Source organism: Cystoisospora suis (assembly GCF_002600585.1).
Source record: "Cystoisospora suis strain Wien I chromosome Unknown contig_202, whole genome shotgun sequence".
NCBI lineage: Eukaryota > Apicomplexa > Conoidasida > Eucoccidiorida > Sarcocystidae > Cystoisospora > Cystoisospora suis.
This window is the reverse complement of record NW_027153004.1, coordinates 565-18,255: the sequence shown is the minus strand read 5'-3', so window position 1 is coordinate 18,255 and position 17,691 is coordinate 565. Positions and strand designations below refer to the sequence as shown.

Here is a 17,691-nt window from a genome sequence, read left to right as displayed (position 1 = left end):
TTGCGTGCTTAGAACGGAGAGGCCGCGGTGGGGGTTGTGTGGGACTCGTTTACAGGCAGAGTAGGCATGTGGTACCGCGTCTTGTTGCAATGATGTTTGTACAGCGGCCGTCCGTCTCGCGACTGTCTTCATTGATCGACGTCCGCGATGCCTCTCACGGACCCGTAGCGCCTAACTCCTACATTGCCACGGCATCGGCTCTACAGGCCCTGTCAGACGGACACCGTTGTGTCTGCCCTGGCGTTTCCCCCTTTCCTGAGATGGCTAGCGGGCAGCTTTTCCCACCGCTGTCGGGGGGACCTGGTGCAGTCTCACTGGCAGACGACGTACTGCCGTATGCGGCCCACCGGAGAAGTGCGTCCCTCCAGGTTCCCTACTGCGATGTCATGGCACCGAGGTCTGACAAGAAGGGTAGCGTCAGAAGCGTTCCTGTTTTTCTAGGTGCTTCGGCTTCGAAGAGTGGGCAAAGGGTTAGTCAGCTGAGAGCAGGCGATCAGAATGTGCATCACTGTGCGGAGACAGGAACAGGAGATTTGTGCAGGGAAGACAAAGCCCTCTCCGAGGACTGCCCGTTCGATGTTTCGTTACTCGCTGACGTTCCTTCCTCCAGTAGCGACAGTGAGGCAAGCGTTCCCAGCGCTGAGCAGTCCCCTTTCACGCTTCTGCATAATCCTGCACGGCCGGCTGTCCTTGCGAATCTGTTCGGGTCACGAAAAGCGGCGCCTGGTGTGGTTCCGTTTGGGACAAAGAGCGGGGACGATTGCAGAGGATCGGCTGTGCAGACGGACTGCCCTAGTACAAGGCCCGGGGAACCGGAAAGCCCTCACGAGCCGGGTACGAGCGGGCATAACGAGATGACGTCAAGGGATCTACGTCCTCCTGAGCCCTCAGGCGATGCTCAAAACCGAGTTGTTCAGGGGAAACGGCAGAAAGGTCAAGAGGTCTCCCTGGATACAGATGGGAGTTCGTCGTTTTCCCTTCATAAACCCGAAGGCTGCTCGCCGTCTGGCGTAAGACGGATAACGCAGGGAGCGTCAGGCACTGCTGCCCGTCGTCATGTCGCTTTCGAAGAAATTTCCTCGTCTCAAGCGAGCCGACAGCGCAGGTGGAGGGAAGGACTGCAACATAGCCCGTTCTTATACAAGGGGGCTCTAGTTCAGCGTAATGAACGTACAGCACAGGCAGCGCATGAGGCCTGGTTCTCTCAGCCGAAGCATTGTCGGTCGAAGCCAGGATTTGCGGACAGACGAATACATCGAGAGAATGGTGAAACCGGGACGCCTGAAGTGCAGTTGGTTGCCCGGCTTTCTTGGCTTAATGTCACAGTGGCCCCCCTTGTCATGGATGCTTTTGTGGAGACTGCCGACTCCATTGACGAGGGGCAGAGGCGACTGGAGGCGGTCATCTGGCGCTATCACAGTCAGGCTTGTGCGCGCGCCGCGTCAGAACGTCCGAAAGCTCACGCCCAACAAGCGTGTCCTGTATTCGCAACCCCTGAAAAGATGATTGCTCAGGGCTATGGTCAGGGCCAGGGAATCATGGCTCCATCTCCTTCAACTGAAGTGAAGCCTTGTTCTGCTTTGCTGTCTCTCAGTGAAACAGGTTGCCCTTTCGTGATATCTCGCGTTCTTCTTGACGCCTTCTGCGCGTCACGGTTGACACCTCCGCGCCCTGTGGTGCCTCAGCCGGTGGGTGGACTTTTACGAAGCGCGGAGTCAAGGGGCTTTGTTTTTTTCCCGGACACTGGTGAGAGGAGCGAACACGAATCGATTGTGTACGGTCCTTCTCTAGGAGATGGAGGCTTTCTCGGCGGTAGCGGTGGTGATCCGTTCGACACGACCACAGAATTGAAGCGGATCCAAAGCAGGTCTCTTTCTCGTGGTCAGGAACAGACGGGTTGCCATTCCGATGATCTTGGAGTGAAACGAGATACGAAGAAGGTGTCCCCTCATCTTTCACAAGCTCAGGAACACCCGCTGTCACCGAAAGCATCGCCAGCCGTGAGATCGGGGAGGGCATCAGACCTGATGGGTTCAAGTAATGAATCTGGACCCCGTCTGTGGAATATGACTGGTCATCCCTTGTATGTGCGTGTCATCATCCCAAAGCCGTCCCCGAAAATCACGGAGTGCAGCAGCTTCGCCTTCACCGGCGACTCCCCAGGAAGGTCTGATGCTTCAGGTCCTTTTTCCGACTTCTCTCTCGCTAGTGTCCCTCCCGAATCTGTGACGGGAGAGGCCTTACCGATCGTTTCGAAAACAGAGACCTTTCAGCAGGAAAGAGGTGCGGCCGCTGGTCTGCTACTGGACGCAGACAATCATAACTCAAGAACCAGACTGCGCGGTCTACAGCAAAAGCGCGGGAGTGCAAGAGCACAGCAAAGAAACGTCAGAGAGTCGGCTCTTATGCAGCCGAAAGAGTGCCACTCCTGTGAACGAGGCGGCGGGCGCAGCAGCCCACATACAGTGTTTGAGAAGCTTAGAACCACTACAGAAAAGCAGCATTCTGAGAGCTTTTGCAGTCAAGTTATTTCCCAGAGGGATCCGCACGACAGGGCCTCTCGCGCTGCATCCGCCGCCGGGGGGGACTGCAGCAGGCCCCGTCTTACTGTTATCACAAAAGAGGACAGCGGCAGGAGAACAGCTGTGATAAAGGAAAGGAATCTTTCAGGCAGTTTACGGGCTGTCGCTTCTGGGACACTAGTTTTCCATTGGGAAAAAGTCCCAACGGGCCACAGTGTCGTTCTCCCTCAGGATGATGACGGCCATGCTCTACCGATCGCCGTGCGCATACATCTGTTCGATACGGTGTTCGAGCTCGGCGGTTTTGAGCTTAAGGCGTCTCACGTGGATCTGCGGTACCTGCCTGTCGCCGTTGTCCGAAAGCAAGTTATTGAGCCGCAGTCGCAACCAATGGCTCAGGTCTCTTCTCGACCCGGTGCCGCCGTCTCGCAGCATCGAGATGGGACCGATGACGACAACGGCTATGCTGGTTCTACCAGAGAACACGAGGCGGCCCGAGAAGCTCCTAGCTCTCATTTTATAAAGACCCCTGGAGTCGCAAGTCAGGAGCTGAGGAAAGACGACCGGGATTTCTCTCGGAGTCATGGAAAAAAGAAACACAGCTCAGTGAGCAGCGATCACCATCTGTCAGCCAGCAGTGACGGCTCACCCGCATCAAGTTCTTCTGCTTCTAGAAGGAGCACCACCAGGGAAGAGGTGACGGCCCGTCTGCGGCTCCTCGCGAGGACTATCTTTCTGCCGCACCTTCAGTCGTTCCATCTTCATATTTCTTCAGTGGTTTGCGTTAGGAATCACTCTACAGTGCCTCTCCTGGTAAGACAGGAGAGAAACACCTTAAGCTCTGAGTTGCGTGCCGCTGGCTCGCTTGTCACAGCCGAAACACGAGCGGCGTGGCAGTGTGTGGTCCTTGTCTTGGTTCTCGATACTGTCCGTTTTTTTGCGGCTGCCGGTGTCCTGGGAGTGGCGCTGGAGCTCGAATCCATCGAGGCTCTCTGGAGTGTGTGCATCGTCAAATCTGAAGGCACCCCGACAGCGCAATCTTTGTACACGTGAGCCATTCTGTATTGAGGACAGGTTTCTTTACCTTTGGGGGACTGGCGTCAATGGGACGCGCCATCCCATCTAAAGCATCCGTGAGCCGTACGAGGCACTGAGCTCACGTGGATTTGTTTCATGCAGCTTTCTAGTGGAAGTGACACACTGTTTTTCTGTGTGTGGTAATGTGTTTTGATTCAGATTTTTCCTCATCCACACGTGGCGAGAGTCGGTGCGTTAGTTGCTGAATCAACTTCTGAGACAGAGGCTTCAGACAACGACTGTCACTCCACCCCCAGCGGCTCCAATCATTTGCTAACTGAACATGGAGAGATGATCGACAAGACGAGTGGTGGCATGCTAACCCCTTCGGCAATGACGGCGCCCCCGGCCAAGCATCGAAACCGTAAGGGGGGAAGCTCACAGCCCGCACAGCTGAGTTTGCCAGAGGACTATTCTCATGGAAGTCGTATAGAGTACAGCCCTCTCTGGACACCAAATGAGTCTTGTTCAGTCTCTCCTTGTTCTTCTCTGTCTGACAATGCTCCAGCCTCTCCTGTAATACCTCCGCTATCTCTGCCAAGACGACTTTCTAGGGGTCCAGCTGTTGTGCCGCCTGTACTTCTACGGCCGCGCGGTGGGCTGGTCAATGTGCCGCTGTCCTGGCTTCTTCCGAAAGCCTACGTGGCGAATGAGTTGAAAAAGAGTCGAGTCGCGAGAAACAGCAGAATGGGGTTGAGAGAGAGTACTTTCCAGCCAACTGACACCGACAGGACGTACGGTCCAGATTGTGCATCGCGGCCGGGTGCAGAAGACTGTGATCCTAAGGCGAAATACGCCCTTGGAACCTTTCGCCGGAGTTCAGTCCGTAAAAGCCAGTCGGCTTCCTGCCCTCCACCGGGAGACACCGTCTGGGGGGAGACAGCCCTTGGGGAGAGCCGAGGTGCGGCATTTACAGAACATTGTGGAGGGGGGGCAAGTGTCCGGCCTTTCTCCAGGGCTGTGGGTGCGCGTCGCGTCTTCCCCTCCGGGGACAGTGATCGTAGGACTGCCCCGGGCGACGCTGCCCGGTGGGCACATCTGTCCGACTGTGGTAAAGCTGAAGAGATCAGGGAAAGAGACGCTCACGCGCTGGGGACTGACCCTAATCAGCCCTGGGACTGTCCGATTGACTCGTGGGATACTAGCCTAGATGTTGAGCAGCTGCTTCTTATACCTTTGCCCCTGCTGCAAGAGGAGGTTTGGCGACAGATGGTACGAGTGCACTTTTCGGAGAAGTGGACCCGGGACATAGCAGCGAGAATGCACTTTCTCGGCTGCGACACGCAGTTAGCTTGCACGGGCGAGGAAGGAGCGCTTCAGGGGGGGGGCCGCGTGCGGCCTTCGTTGTCTGTTCTACTTCCCCCAGTGTTAGCACGGTACGGTTCCTTGGGGACTGCACGAGAGTGCAGGGACAGCCTAGTCAATGCCGGCAGTTTCCATCGAGTCACAGGTAACAGTCGTCTTCTTTGTCATTCAAACGAGACTGGAGTCCTGTCCCCTGGGTTCCCTACTGCGACGGGTACTCGATGGCTCCGCCGGTCTGTTTCCGAGGGCACAACACGATTACCTGGGTGCGAGCGAACGAGAATGTCGAGTCTCTTGACTGGGGGACACGCCCCACAAACTCAATCTTGCAGTAACGCAGCAGAACGGCGTAAGACACGCAGGGCTTTTTCGCACCACGCGTTGTGTGAGCCCCTCCCTTTCTCGGGGCATGCGAGGGGCTGCACCAACCGAGCCACTCACTGGCGATCCGCGTTGGATGGCTTTTATGACAAGTCTGCGCAAAGCATGGCGGAGGGGGGGGGGCCAGCAGTCAAGACGACGGGGAGCGCACAGCTTCAGGACGCCGTGCCGGTTTGAATCCCCCCTTGTCGAACGGAGTGCCGCGGTCGGGGCACCGGGTTGGCAGGCCTTTAGGCTTCCGCAGAGACAGCTGGTCCGTAGATCCGCCAGCTGGCGCACACGTCCCATCTCGTCCTGACGAGCGGAGGAGGGGTCTAATGTCTCGAGTAGTACGCCGTTCGACTGTTGGTTGCCACCCCGGAGTGCAGGACGCACCGGCAGGAGCACTTAGGCCAAAATCCAGAGTCTACCGGCGGCTCAAGTCTGAATGTGCGTCGGCCCGGAACTCTCCTGGTTTCGACGGGAACTCTTGCGAGCCTGTCGAAGCAGCACCGTCGTCTAGGTTTTCACACCCGCCAGGCAGCTTCCGGCAGACCAACCAATCGAGAAGCTGGTTCCTCAGCGGGGCTCTGGGAGCTCGACAAGGCTGGAGTGCGGGGAGAAGCATGTGTGGTTCGCCGCGTTCCGGCCCTGAAGAAAAACACTCCCGCTTCGTGCGAGCAGACAGTCGCGATGCAGCAGAGCTTCGAAGACTGGTATTACCCAGCAACCGCAGCTGGAAACGTCAGCAAAGGGAACAGTTTATTCGAGCAAGTGCCCTTGAGCTCCTCACCAAGACGACTGGTGGAGGCGATCTTGCTGGAGACCTTGTTAGCATGGAAGTATGTTTCAGTTCGGCGTGGTGTCGNNTTCTTATTCTTTCCTCTTCGTTTGTTTCAGTTCGGCGTGGTGTCGTGTCGCCCGCGGGCTCCATGATAAGGGAGTAGTAGGCGGTAAAGTGAAAGTGATGCCCTAGCCATCGCGACCGTTCATCCTGAGTGATCGAGTTATGTCGCAAATGACCGCGCTGTAAATGAAGCCTGGAAGCCGAAGCTTCGTTCTTTTGATCCCGTGATGATTCTTTAGCGACAGCACGGTCGTCATACGGTCTAGCCTGCCCCGAGAGTATGTAAGGACAAGATAGGGTAGTTATGAATCGTGAGCCTTTCCGGATACTCAGTCGCCGTTGAACTTCTAGTAGTACTGTAGCAAGTTCGCATGCTGGGCTTGGTCACGTAGCATTCCCTTGGATGAGACAAGTTAGTCGGCTTTCTATTGATCGTGTTTAGCTTCCTATCTTTGTGCATGCTGCACTAGAATTTGGTCGCCAAGAAACCTCTGGGTTTCTGCCGATGCCGCGCGTGTACTACTACTGTGGTCTTAGGTTGCTAGTGTCGCTCTTTCCTATAGTCAGAGTGATAGCCTTCTCAACTGAAGAACGAGAACCCTGTCTTCTGCAAAGGAGGATCTAATACAGACCGCCGCTTGACACGCTTCGGGCGGGTGGTCCACATGGTGGGACGATGACGGCGCCTCCGACGCCTCCAGGGATATAAGTATGAGGGATCTGAAAAGTGGCTTCCCTATTCCTGTTCATAGCTGACTCACATCAAGCTGGTTTGTCTGTACGAAGGCTAGTGCAGCAGCGTCTCTCCGTCATAGTGCCAGCAACATATAACTCACTCTTTGTCCGAGAGCAAGCTTTCATTCCTGGACCGGTCGTCAGAAGTTGTGAAGGGCAGCCTAGCTTTTTTTTCGGAAATTATTTTTCTTTGCAGATTTTCTGGTACCTCTTCAACCTCGCTACAGCACTCGGAGCCAGACCACTATTGCCTGTGCCGGCGTTTCAGCGGCTCGCCAGCTGCCCGAGCTCCAACGTTGCTGCCTATGCTTTCCCCGCGTATACGGTGGAATTCGTTGAACGTGGGATGCCTTCCCTTCAATCTCTTTTATCGGGCGGCCCTGGGGTTGAGCCGCCACCTGGTCATGTACCCGTAAATCATTCCTCGCATACATTACCTTTGGTTCCCGGACCTGGAGATAGCAGTCTCCGCTCTCAGGTATCTCGATGGTTGCCAAGGCCGCTATCGCAACCGGATGTTACCATTCACTGTCCTGTTCCGCCAAAAGCGCCTCCGAACCGGCCTCGGTTGTACAGCATCCGCCAGGACTTGTTTGGCCGTTCTTCTTCCACGACGTGCGTAGAAAGGAAGCAGAGAGGAGTCGGAAAGGAGCAGAAGCGTCGCTCCACACTTGTCCCTGTCGGTCTAAGTGAAGGCCGGGAGGACCCAGGACGCAGAGCGACAACACCTAACCTCTTCACGATCGATGGGTTCGAGAGTGACGTTGAGTCAAAGGGAATTCCGGAAAACAGAGAAGGTAGGAAAGATGAAGCCACGAGTCTCCTGAGCCGTTTCTCTTTCCGTTCTCTCTCCTGGCGAAGCGAGGCGCCCAGACGGGACAGCAGGCAGATAGTGTGCCCGGAAGAAGGGAGAGAGGAACGGGAACCTTTTGTACCTTTGGGTGAATTTGTGTCTGCTATCTCTCTAAGCGATGAAGATGAAGTTGACAACGAAAGAACTCCTTTGGCGTGGTGTAATAGGAACCCCAGGGTACTCGATCGCCAGCAAAGCAAACGTTGTGGTATTTCTACATCAGAAGGGAAAAGAGAGCGCTTGAGGAGGCTGCTCACTGGTGATGTAGCTACGGACACTGGAGGGGACTCCGGAGACTCTTTACAAAACATCGGAGACGGGAATCTGTTCGACGCACCAGGAGACCCCCATGCCTGTCTTCGAGCAGTGATTGATGGGCCAGTCCAGCGTGTCGTCGCACTCGCGGTGACGGTGTACGGCAAAACACGAGACTTCCTGTCAGAGTCGGATCCTCTTTTTTTCGAGATTGGGATCGAACCACCCTTACAGGTACGTACTGCTTTGAGTATGGGGGGGAGAAGTAACCTCTGGTGTATGGGCGTGGTCCCGCTGGGCTAGTAACCGTCAGACGTGGCTCAACCAGAGAACAATCAAGGAGTGTTCTGGTGATGGTTCGGATGCACGCATATGATTCCGCCTGACCGGATGAACTGTGGACGTCCCTCTTTGTTCTCCTTACACGGCGCAGGGGTAGATCATTCTGTTTTGGTTTCTCTGATAAGGCCAACTGAGAAACGACTCTTTGATTCAGTCTGCAGCCGCGACCGCTCAGCAGGAGAGACGGATTACCTGCCCTTAAGTGGCGGGACTGGTTGAGTGATGTCTCATCGTTTCCTCCTCTGTCTCTGGATGTTAATAACCCTAAACCCTTTGTCCTGGAGCGAGACACGAAACATCCGATGGACATAGCAGATGGAATCCCGTGCCTCGGTGATCCGATCTGCGCGTTTTCTCTTTCCTTACTGGCGTTCGCAGGTCGGTAATCGGCTACTCGATCCCGTGAAGGTTTCCTTGTTGGAGCCCTCCGGTGGGGGGGTGGCTACTAACTTCTTGGGCTTCACAAGCAAAGCAGAGGACAAAGGAGTCTTTCAAAGGCTGGGGTCAATTGCTCGCTTCGGTACTTCTTCGGTTCGGCGCCACTTCGAGTCTCATGCGACCTGGAAGCACCATTCCGACAGCGCCTGTACAGGGGCAAAGAAGCCTCATCTCCCCTTGTTGACGGGTCCTGCGCGCCTAGCGTCACTGGCTGCCCCTTTTCTTTCGTCTATTTCGTGTTCCTACGGCCTGGGGGGCGGAAACCGAACGCTTGGTCGCTCTCTCTCAGGGCCCCGGTCATTGGCTACCAAATCCTCACCGAATGAAACTTACCACAGCCTTTCAGCTGTGCTTCAGCCGGGAGAAGACATTGCAACAGAGGAATCATGTACGGCTCTAACGGTTGAGCTTTCCGTGGTTAGCGCGAAGCACCCGTACCGACATGAGTACCAGTCAAAACCGTTTGCCCTAGACTCTCTACTTAGTCGTGGCACAACCGTTTCAAACGGTAACATTACCCTTTATCGAACAGGAATCGTTGACGAGTCGGATACACCGGTTGAGTCAGAGCATCCTCTTTTTGGTGTGTTGATGAATACCGCGCCGCCTGAAATGGTTATTTGTCTCGAAGCCGCAACAGGATCAGTCTCCCTCGGCGACTCGGCTACGGCTGAGGGGTCTATGTTAGATCGTGCGACAGGTGGAAGCCCTCCGTCCAAAGCTCGGCAGCATCGCCGCAGCTACTGGGGGAGTGAGGCTGCACGTTCTTGGCAGGCTCTTGGTTCATGTCCCGACAGCGGACGCGGATCGAGGCAGACCCCGCTCTCGAATAAAGGCTATGCCGCTCACTCTGTGTTCAGCCGCGACAACTGGAACGAGGCCGAAAGGTGGGGGAGAGAGCGAGAGAAGACCAGCACATCATCTGCTATTGCAAGCTCGACCCTCCTGAGTCATACCGGGGACCCTTCTTGGGAAAAAGCACAACCGGATGTGGTCGATCAAGCTCGCGACAAAATGCCGAGCTTAGTCACTGCAGGCCTCCCGAGTGGAAGTGTTCCTCTGCTTCGACCGGCTTCCCGCCGGCATATATCGGCGGCCGTGCAGGCTGCGTGGGATAGTGGCTCGGAGACGAATCTGCGAACGTTTGTATGGCAGACATCTGTGCGGACAATCAAGCTATTTGCTCCTTTCTGGCTTGTCAATCGTCATCCTGCGCCTCTCCTGGTTGTGCAGCCCCAAATGGGGATGCCTTTGAGAGTTGATTGCACAGACTGGCGGGCGCTCAGCTGTGGCCATTCAGACGACAAGTTGTCTTTAAGGCTGGGCCTGGGGGAGTCTTTGGATTTAGAAGAATCTCGATCTAGTGAAGACCTCGTCGATGGCTCCGCGACAAGTTGCAATGCTGCAAGCTGGCCCACCAAGCAGGTCATAAAAGGGAGCTCAAGCGATACGAATTCTCATGAGGTAGAAGAGGTGAAAGTCGTCTCTAACAGTACGGATGGCGATAGAGTTGACGGTACTACAGACGCACAACAGGACACAACTGCCTCATCTCATGAAGCGGCTTCTTCTTCTCCTGCTTCCTCAGCATTAGTTGCACAGTCTCTGTCGCCGGTTTTCCGAGTAGACGTCGTTGGTCGAGTATCCCAGGTAGTCATCCCGAGCGGAGATGCTCATGGAGGGATTTCCTGGCGTGTGCTACGGGGGGGCTGTAGGAACCCCAGAAAGATCCCAGGGAGTTCACAGAAAAAGCAGCTCCGTCCTCATTGGCTTGGCGTTATAGTATCCCTCGCGCCGCCGCCGTTCGTACGTACAAAAGTCGTTAACGTCTTCAGTCGTTTTACCCTCGTCAATTCTCTACCTTCTGACATCTGGATCAGTGAGGGAGGGTCACTTGCTCCAGGGGGGGTGGCGCCTACAGCTCAGGGGTCTCCTCGGGGTGGAAATGATTCGGATTCAGATACACAGCCATCTAAACTGCCGCAAGGTCTGATTCGCTTGCAAGCTGGAAAGAAGGTCACCTTTCACCCTCAGGGTTATCGAAGCGGCGCTCCATCCATTGTCTTTGCACTTGCCCATCATCACCTCCAGAAGCCGCCGAGGGGAACAGCTAAAAGACAAGAGGTCGGGAAGTCAAGTTTGTGTAAAACCGCCAATCCCGGGACGTTGAAGACGGAAGGAAGCTTTTCAAATGAACTAAATAAGATGGCAGCAAGCCGGGCCTCTTCTCAAAGACCTTCGCGAACCACTAAGCCTGAAGGCGCCCGCATCGCGTCTCGGGACACCAGCGATACTTCCGGCAATGCACAGCTAGGCGGAGGTGCACAGAAAGCGTAAGTGATTGTTCCTAAGCTTCTACAACTTGATTTTGAAATGTCTGCGATTCTTAGTTCTTGCCTTGGATATTTAGACGAAAATTTGACATGAGGAGGGCCTATCAGGATGTACTACTTTCGAAGCGAACGCCTTAGGTGCAGGTTGTCTCCCGTAGGTGTTCGGAGGAAGAAACCAACAGATGACAGCCGCTGCCAATAAGTGATTGATTCAGTTGTCTGTTTTCGTTGTCGTTCTGCGGTCTAACGATGCTGTTGTTACTCAGTGTCGCCTTACAGGGGTGCACGCCTCATGCTTTCTTCATTGCCGCTAGAGTATTCGTGCTGCCCAGTCATACCTGTTCTCATATGCTCACAGGCAACTTGGCTCATCGGCGGACTGCGGCGACCGGTCTACTTCTTCCTTGTCTCTGTCGGTTCCCATCGTCTCTAGTAACGCGACCGAAGGAGAACTCAAAGCCGACCTTTCTGAGGCTGAACTCGGTGAGGGCCGCTCTGTGGCTGTGATCTCGCAGTCGCGGCCATCGTGTCACATGGACACGGGGGGCGGGATTGCGAGAGGGACTAGGGCGGGGCATCAAGAATCATCTGCCCTGAGTGACGGTTTGCCTACGTCGTGGTCTTCAGACATCTCCATCAACCGTGTTAGCAGATTTCAAATCCGTCTTCGGAGCCCCTGGCGACATGACCTTTGGCAACGAGCCGATTGCGCGCACATTGCCGAAGGATCCCCCAGCGAGGAATGCGAGCACATAGGGTCCAGCGGTCGGAGCGGAAGAAGTCAGAGGGGATCTAGTCTGCTTGATTCCGCGACAGCCACTAGAGGTGGAGCCGCGTCAACTGAGAATCTGCGAGGTGGGGTGGAAGGTGCGCCGACTCTATTTGTCAGTGGACGGTCCTCCTCAGCTGCTCTTGAGGATGACGGACGTCAGGAGCAGAGCACTTGTTGTATTGTAGGCTATCGTCGATCATTTTGTATTGTTGAAGTCGAGATTCGATCCGTTGAGGATGCTGCCTTGTTTGTTTGTTTCTCAAAGCCGAAGAGAGCTGAATTCCTCCTTGTCAATCAAACTCGACGTGTAGTCCAATTCTCCCAGACGGGTTCCGGATTGAAGCATCGTGCAGATAAAGATTTCCTGCTTCCAGGAGAGCGGTGTGATTTTGCTTGGCAAGAACCCCAGCGGAGTCGCCGCGTCATGCGTTTCACTATTGTCGAGAAAGGCCAGGTGTACAGCCGCAACTGCGAAATTGAACGTGTGAAACAGCATCGCTGTCTTCAACTCCCCCCGCTGCAAAGTACGAATGGAGGGGGAGGATCATCAAAGGGTGGTGATAGGGTGTATTTTGTTACGGATGTTCATCAAGGTCGCCGCATCGTTATAATATCCGAGGCTTATCCTAGAGTCACAGCGGCTGTGACGTTAGGCCATCTCGATGGCCTGCCGTCTCAACTACGAGGCTGTTCGGAGTATGCGGTACCTCTCTGGGGACATCACCCTGATGACGTGGCCTGCTGCGGACGAGTGTCGTCGGAAAACGGCTATGGGAGCTATGGTCCTCCGAAGCCCAACTCCACCTTGGCGAGCACATGGCGGAGTCTACATCGCGAGGTCAGCTTGTTGAAACCTTTCTCTCTCATTTCACGTCGCATTACAAATTGTGTAGTTCCTCGAGCATCAGCCGCTGCGAGGGCTCCGTTCCCGTTTGTCACTCAGCTGGCTACCCGAAGTAGAAAGGATGATTCTTGTGATGGTGTAGGAACTTCTTTCGCATGTCCGGAGATCCGCATGATTACAGCAGGTTCCCCACGGTCAAAACGGGAAGACTGTCCTGACAACCGACGTGTGTCCGCGCCTCCCCAGAGTGGACCGAAAGCATACGAACGATCAAGGCTGAAACGGAGCGCTTCTGACGAAACTCTGACGGGACGGCAGCCATCAAAGAAACCGGGATCTGCCGCAAGCATCGACGCTCTAAGGACGCGGTTAGAGACATTCAACGTTCTATCCCTTGTCTCTTCAAGGAAAGTTTCGAACCCAAATCGAAGCTCTCATCGTCGCAGCGAAGAAGAGCGAAGATCATTCCAGCAAAGATGTGAAGATCCGGGTGTACTCGGAGCAGCTTGGAGTCCGCAGCAGACCCAACGCCCCTACAGCAGCTCCGGTACCTCTCTGCAAGATGCCGAACGAGGACGTCGTTACACCTCCTGGTCCTCCGCTGTGCAGGAGGAGCCCTCAAGACCCAGAGTCGGGCAGGGAGCCGAGCCGCTGGTTTGGGGGCGGTCCGTTATCCCGACAAAGAATCACGATAGCGACGGATACGGGGCCGCGGCCTGCAGAGGCAACTGGAAGTTAGGTCAGGTGACAAAAGCGCATGACGCCGGTGTCACGGATCAGAATAGGTTCCTGCAGTCTTCGCTGTGGGTTTCTCGGCGACCGAGAATGTACTATCACGTTCCTTCAGTGTTCTTAGAAGAGGAAGAACGAGGTACGGGACCGTGTCTCATGGTGGCTGCAGACAGGAGAGGAAGTTCTTGCAGCACTCGCACTGGCAGCCTAGAGCGCTTCCTTGGTCAGACAGCGCAGCAGCCCGGTTTCTGTGACGGACAGGTTGAATATGAGAAGGCAAAGCGTTTGCCACAAGTCGAGCAATGGAGAAGAAGGTCTGAAGAGCGTACGAAAGCCTGTTCGGAGGCGGCTGCCGAGGATGGGGAGGCAGGAGCTGGTTGGGGCTTGCTACCGCACGACGACGGAGACATGTCAGGTGATGGAAGCGAGGTGGACTCGTACGACGACTCAGATTCCCCCTCCGAGGAGACAGACGACGAACATAGCACTGAAAGGAGTACAGACTTGGAAGAACAAACGCGGGCTAAAGGTGAAATTGTGAGGCAGTCCCGAGCGGATCGGACAACCCCACCCGAACACACTGGCAGCCCGCTAAGAGCTGCCACTACCCCGGCCGCGGTGACTTCGTTCTCTGGTTTGCCGTCACGGGCAAGCCGCGGCCTCTCTCTTTCTGCGATGTCGGGGGTTTTCCGACCAGCGCGCGGGTCGTCGCGATCCATGCAGTTGTATTGTCCGCGCCGAACACCAGTCTCACGTCGCTTCTGTTCCCAGGCGTCACTCTTTGCAAAGACAGGACACTCGGGAAGCATGTTTACACTGCGCAGGAGCCTCACCGAGGCGCTGGTACACCGGGTGCGAATTCACAGAACCCATACGGACAAAGGGCTAACAAGCAGACTCTCATTCAAGCCCGCAAACGGTAGACTCAAGGACTCTCAAAGACGCCGGACGTCAGTAGAAGACAATAACGTTGACGGGGACGAGAAAAACAATGAGCTTTCAGGGACGACTGCACAGAATAGTGGAAGTGATCACGGACAAGGCGAGCCTTTCATCTTTCCTGTGAACCGGGGGTCTCCAGACACCGAGCTAGCTCCAGAGTCAATGGAGGGGCGCCCATCCCGAGGTCGTGCCCTGAGAAGCAGGCGGCGACGGCGTCGCCGAAGAGAGTTGCCCGGCTCCAGGGGCCTAAGGCGGTCCCTGGCTGGATCGCGGCTGTTGCAGGCCGAGGAACACTGTGAATCGGGGCAGCCTGACGAAGGCGAGTGTGAACTTGAGTGCCTTCAGCCAAAGCCAAAACGAACTCCTGGAAGGAGGTCGAGGCACGTGTCCGTTCGGGGCGGGGATGAAGACGGGGAAATGGGGAGGCTCTTCTTGTGGAAGCATTCACGTGGTGACCCGTATCCTACGCTGGGCATCACGAATAGCCCTGGGAGTCAGACGAGAACGGTTGAATGCTCAGCGAGCTTCCCGGAAACTCGTCTTTCGCATGCAGTAAGGTCTCACAGATGCGACACTCTCGCTGCTTCTCATCATGACAGATCAGGGCAAAGCCCAACAGCATCTTCTTCGTGGTTTTTCAGTCTAGTCGGAAATTCCAGTTTCCTGTTGCAAGTGCAACTTAAGGGTTGCGGGATCTCTCTAGTTGACGACCAGCCTCAAGAACTCTTGTATGTTGGAGCAACAGGAGTAGAGGCTGCAGCACGTCGATTGGATCTCTGGCCTCTCGACTACTCCATCACCTCGATACCAGACCGCCGGGTGGACTGGGCTGTAAGTACACTCAACGGCACTGGCGGAGAGGGAGGAGGGAAACATGCGGGTCGAACAGATTTCCGCTTTACGATCAGGCGGCTCCAAGTAGACAACGGAACACAAGGAGCACGACATGCAACTGTGGTGAGACCATGCACGGGGGAGGAGCTCGCCGAACACCAGGGGAGTGGTGCTGGACAGAAGACTAAGACAGCAGCAACACTAGGAGACGGCGTTCTGACAGCGAGACAGGTGGACAGTATCATCGCCAGCTCCATACAGCCTTATATTGTGTGGAATGAGAGACCGTCCGGCTCCCGACTGCGGGGACGAAGACTTCGCGGCCGAGAAATAGATGTCGACGAGGGCGGAGGTGCAGGGACAGCAGGCGAGACGGTGGGGGGGTTTCTGCGTGTCCAGTTCGGAGGTCGGTCTGGGAGAGAGGCTACTGTACTTCAATACTTTGATTGTGCACTGGCTCCTATTTCCATTCACTTCGAAGTTGACACCACTTTCGAGCTTGTGCAGTATCTCTTGGGATTTGTACAGCTCAAGAACTCATATTTTAGAGCGCTTCAGGCCCGAAGCGTAAAGGAAGTACGGGAGGCCGCCAGTCTTGATCCTCGCACGGCGGGCTTTCAGAAATTTCGCGCGTGTCCGAGCGTTCCTGCAGCTCGTGTAGCAGATCGGAAACCTCTGTATATACGGACCTTCTGCATTCGTCCTATTCAAGTTCTCATTTCTGCCCGTGCTCCTCGAGCACACCGTCGCCATCTCTCAAGTACAGGGCGTGACATTCTCGCTCTACGGCAGTTTCAGCTGGTGGGGGGGCGAATGACGGACGTCACGAATTTTCCCATGAAGTTTCGCCTTGTCCTACAGCGCGCAGTCTTCAGCACTACGGACCAGCTCGGGGAGGCCTTGTTACGCTTTTACGTTCAACAGGGATTGCGACAAGTACACAAGCTTGTCGCATCTATTGACATCATCGGAAATCCTCTGAGTCTCTTCACTAATGTCTCAGTGGGCACAAAGGCACTTGTACGGGACCCCTCTGCTCGAGGTGAGACAGAAGGAGGAACATCGGCATTCAAGGTTCTTTTCTACGCTTTTCTCTGGTGAAGCAGTTCCCCCGGATGATCCCGCAGACCTGTTGCCGGGCTGACTGTATCAATATTGACGCGTATGTCCAGGTGAATCTGTCTGACACTGTTACTACAGGGCCACAACATATTAACTGGTCGTCTCTAGCACTCTACTCGACAGGGCAGGCAGTGATGTGTCGAGCAGAACACTGGTTGGGTCTCCTTTTATGTCCGCTCGTCTTTGTGAAGTCTATCTGAACGAGAGAGATGAAAACTAGTCTGCATGTAGTCGAAGGAGTGGCCCGGTGGACCAACCCCGCTTACGTTCTTTCATCACCAATGCTGACCGGGCTTGGTTAATGTACGAGCGCCATCACACAAGGTACATTCGTGTGGGCGAGGTCTGCGGAGGTACACGGGTGGACGGTGGGCATCGCGTGCTTTACAGCTGGGTGTCTGCAAACACTTGTCCTTCGAGACCCCAAGCCTCGGAATCTGCTCATCTCGCCCACTTTTGGCTGCCTGCCACAAAGTGGTCATCATGTCCCCTGTGTACATTCTGCTTTGGAATACAGTTTCATCTCAAATACGAGTTTGCCGCTCTCTGACATGTGTTACTGTTCTGTACGCTCAGACCCGAACAACCCCGAGGATACAGGTGACGTGGTGCGAGCTCCTTTTTGGAGGCGGCTCAGCCGGTTCCTTACCGCTGTAAGCGCGGGCTTCTGCGGCTCCATTAGCAATTTGGCCTCTGGAATCTTCCGCCTTTTTGAATACATGAAACTTGTTGACGGTGACAGCTTGCGGTCGGTGTGGCCCGCATCGATCCGCGTCACTCGTGACCAAGGAGAGAACCCTTCCAATTTCATAGACGGCTGCTGCTTTGGCTTTCGAGGAGCCACGCAGATGCTACTGGCGGCTATGGTTGTTGTCCTAGTGTATCCGCTAAGGGGCGCGCGCGATGGTGGCATACGAGGTTGTGTTTGGGGTGTTGTCTCTGGAGTCGCGGCACTTTTGTTCGGCACCATTGGTGCAGCATTGACTCTGGTCCAGTGTATCGCACGGGGCATCTACAATTCATTGAAGGCCGCTCAGATCGTCGAGTTAGTTCGCCCGCCTCGTGTATTCCCCGCAGATCACTCCGTACAACAGTATGACTTCGGCTCTGCCCAAGCCACAGAGCTCCTTCGCCAAGCCATGCCAAACGCAGTAGCTACTGGTCTTCTCCAGCATGTAGAGTCAACGCTGCCGTTAGGAATTCCAGATGGGGGGGGGGGACAGGAGCGTCACTCCACGCAACCGCCTGCGACTGGGCGTATCTCCGCAGGTCCCGAGGAGGGTCCTCGTGTCTACCCGGACCGTGGGGGAGGACGACCACTTTACCCTACATCAGCAGATTTGGTTCTTGGAGTGGCGGCTCCCTCTGGTGCCCCTAT

The 17,691-nt window shown here is 55.4% G+C and overlaps 1 protein-coding gene across 1 annotated transcript; it reads left to right on the top strand.

The window, feature by feature from the left end:
• Window positions 1-89: 89 nt before the first annotated feature.
• CSUI_000541 (amine-terminal region of a tm vesicle-mediated sorter) lies at window positions 90-17,683 on the top strand (the record flags this gene model as incomplete). The annotated part of the gene is made up of 6 exons (XM_068060775.1): window positions 90-3,335; window positions 3,759-6,106; window positions 7,043-8,188; window positions 8,675-11,067; window positions 11,426-16,233; window positions 16,890-17,683. Coding segments are annotated over exons 2-6 (9,645 nt in total), but the record flags the coding sequence as incomplete, so codon positions are not given.
• Window positions 17,684-17,691: the final 8 nt, after the last annotated feature.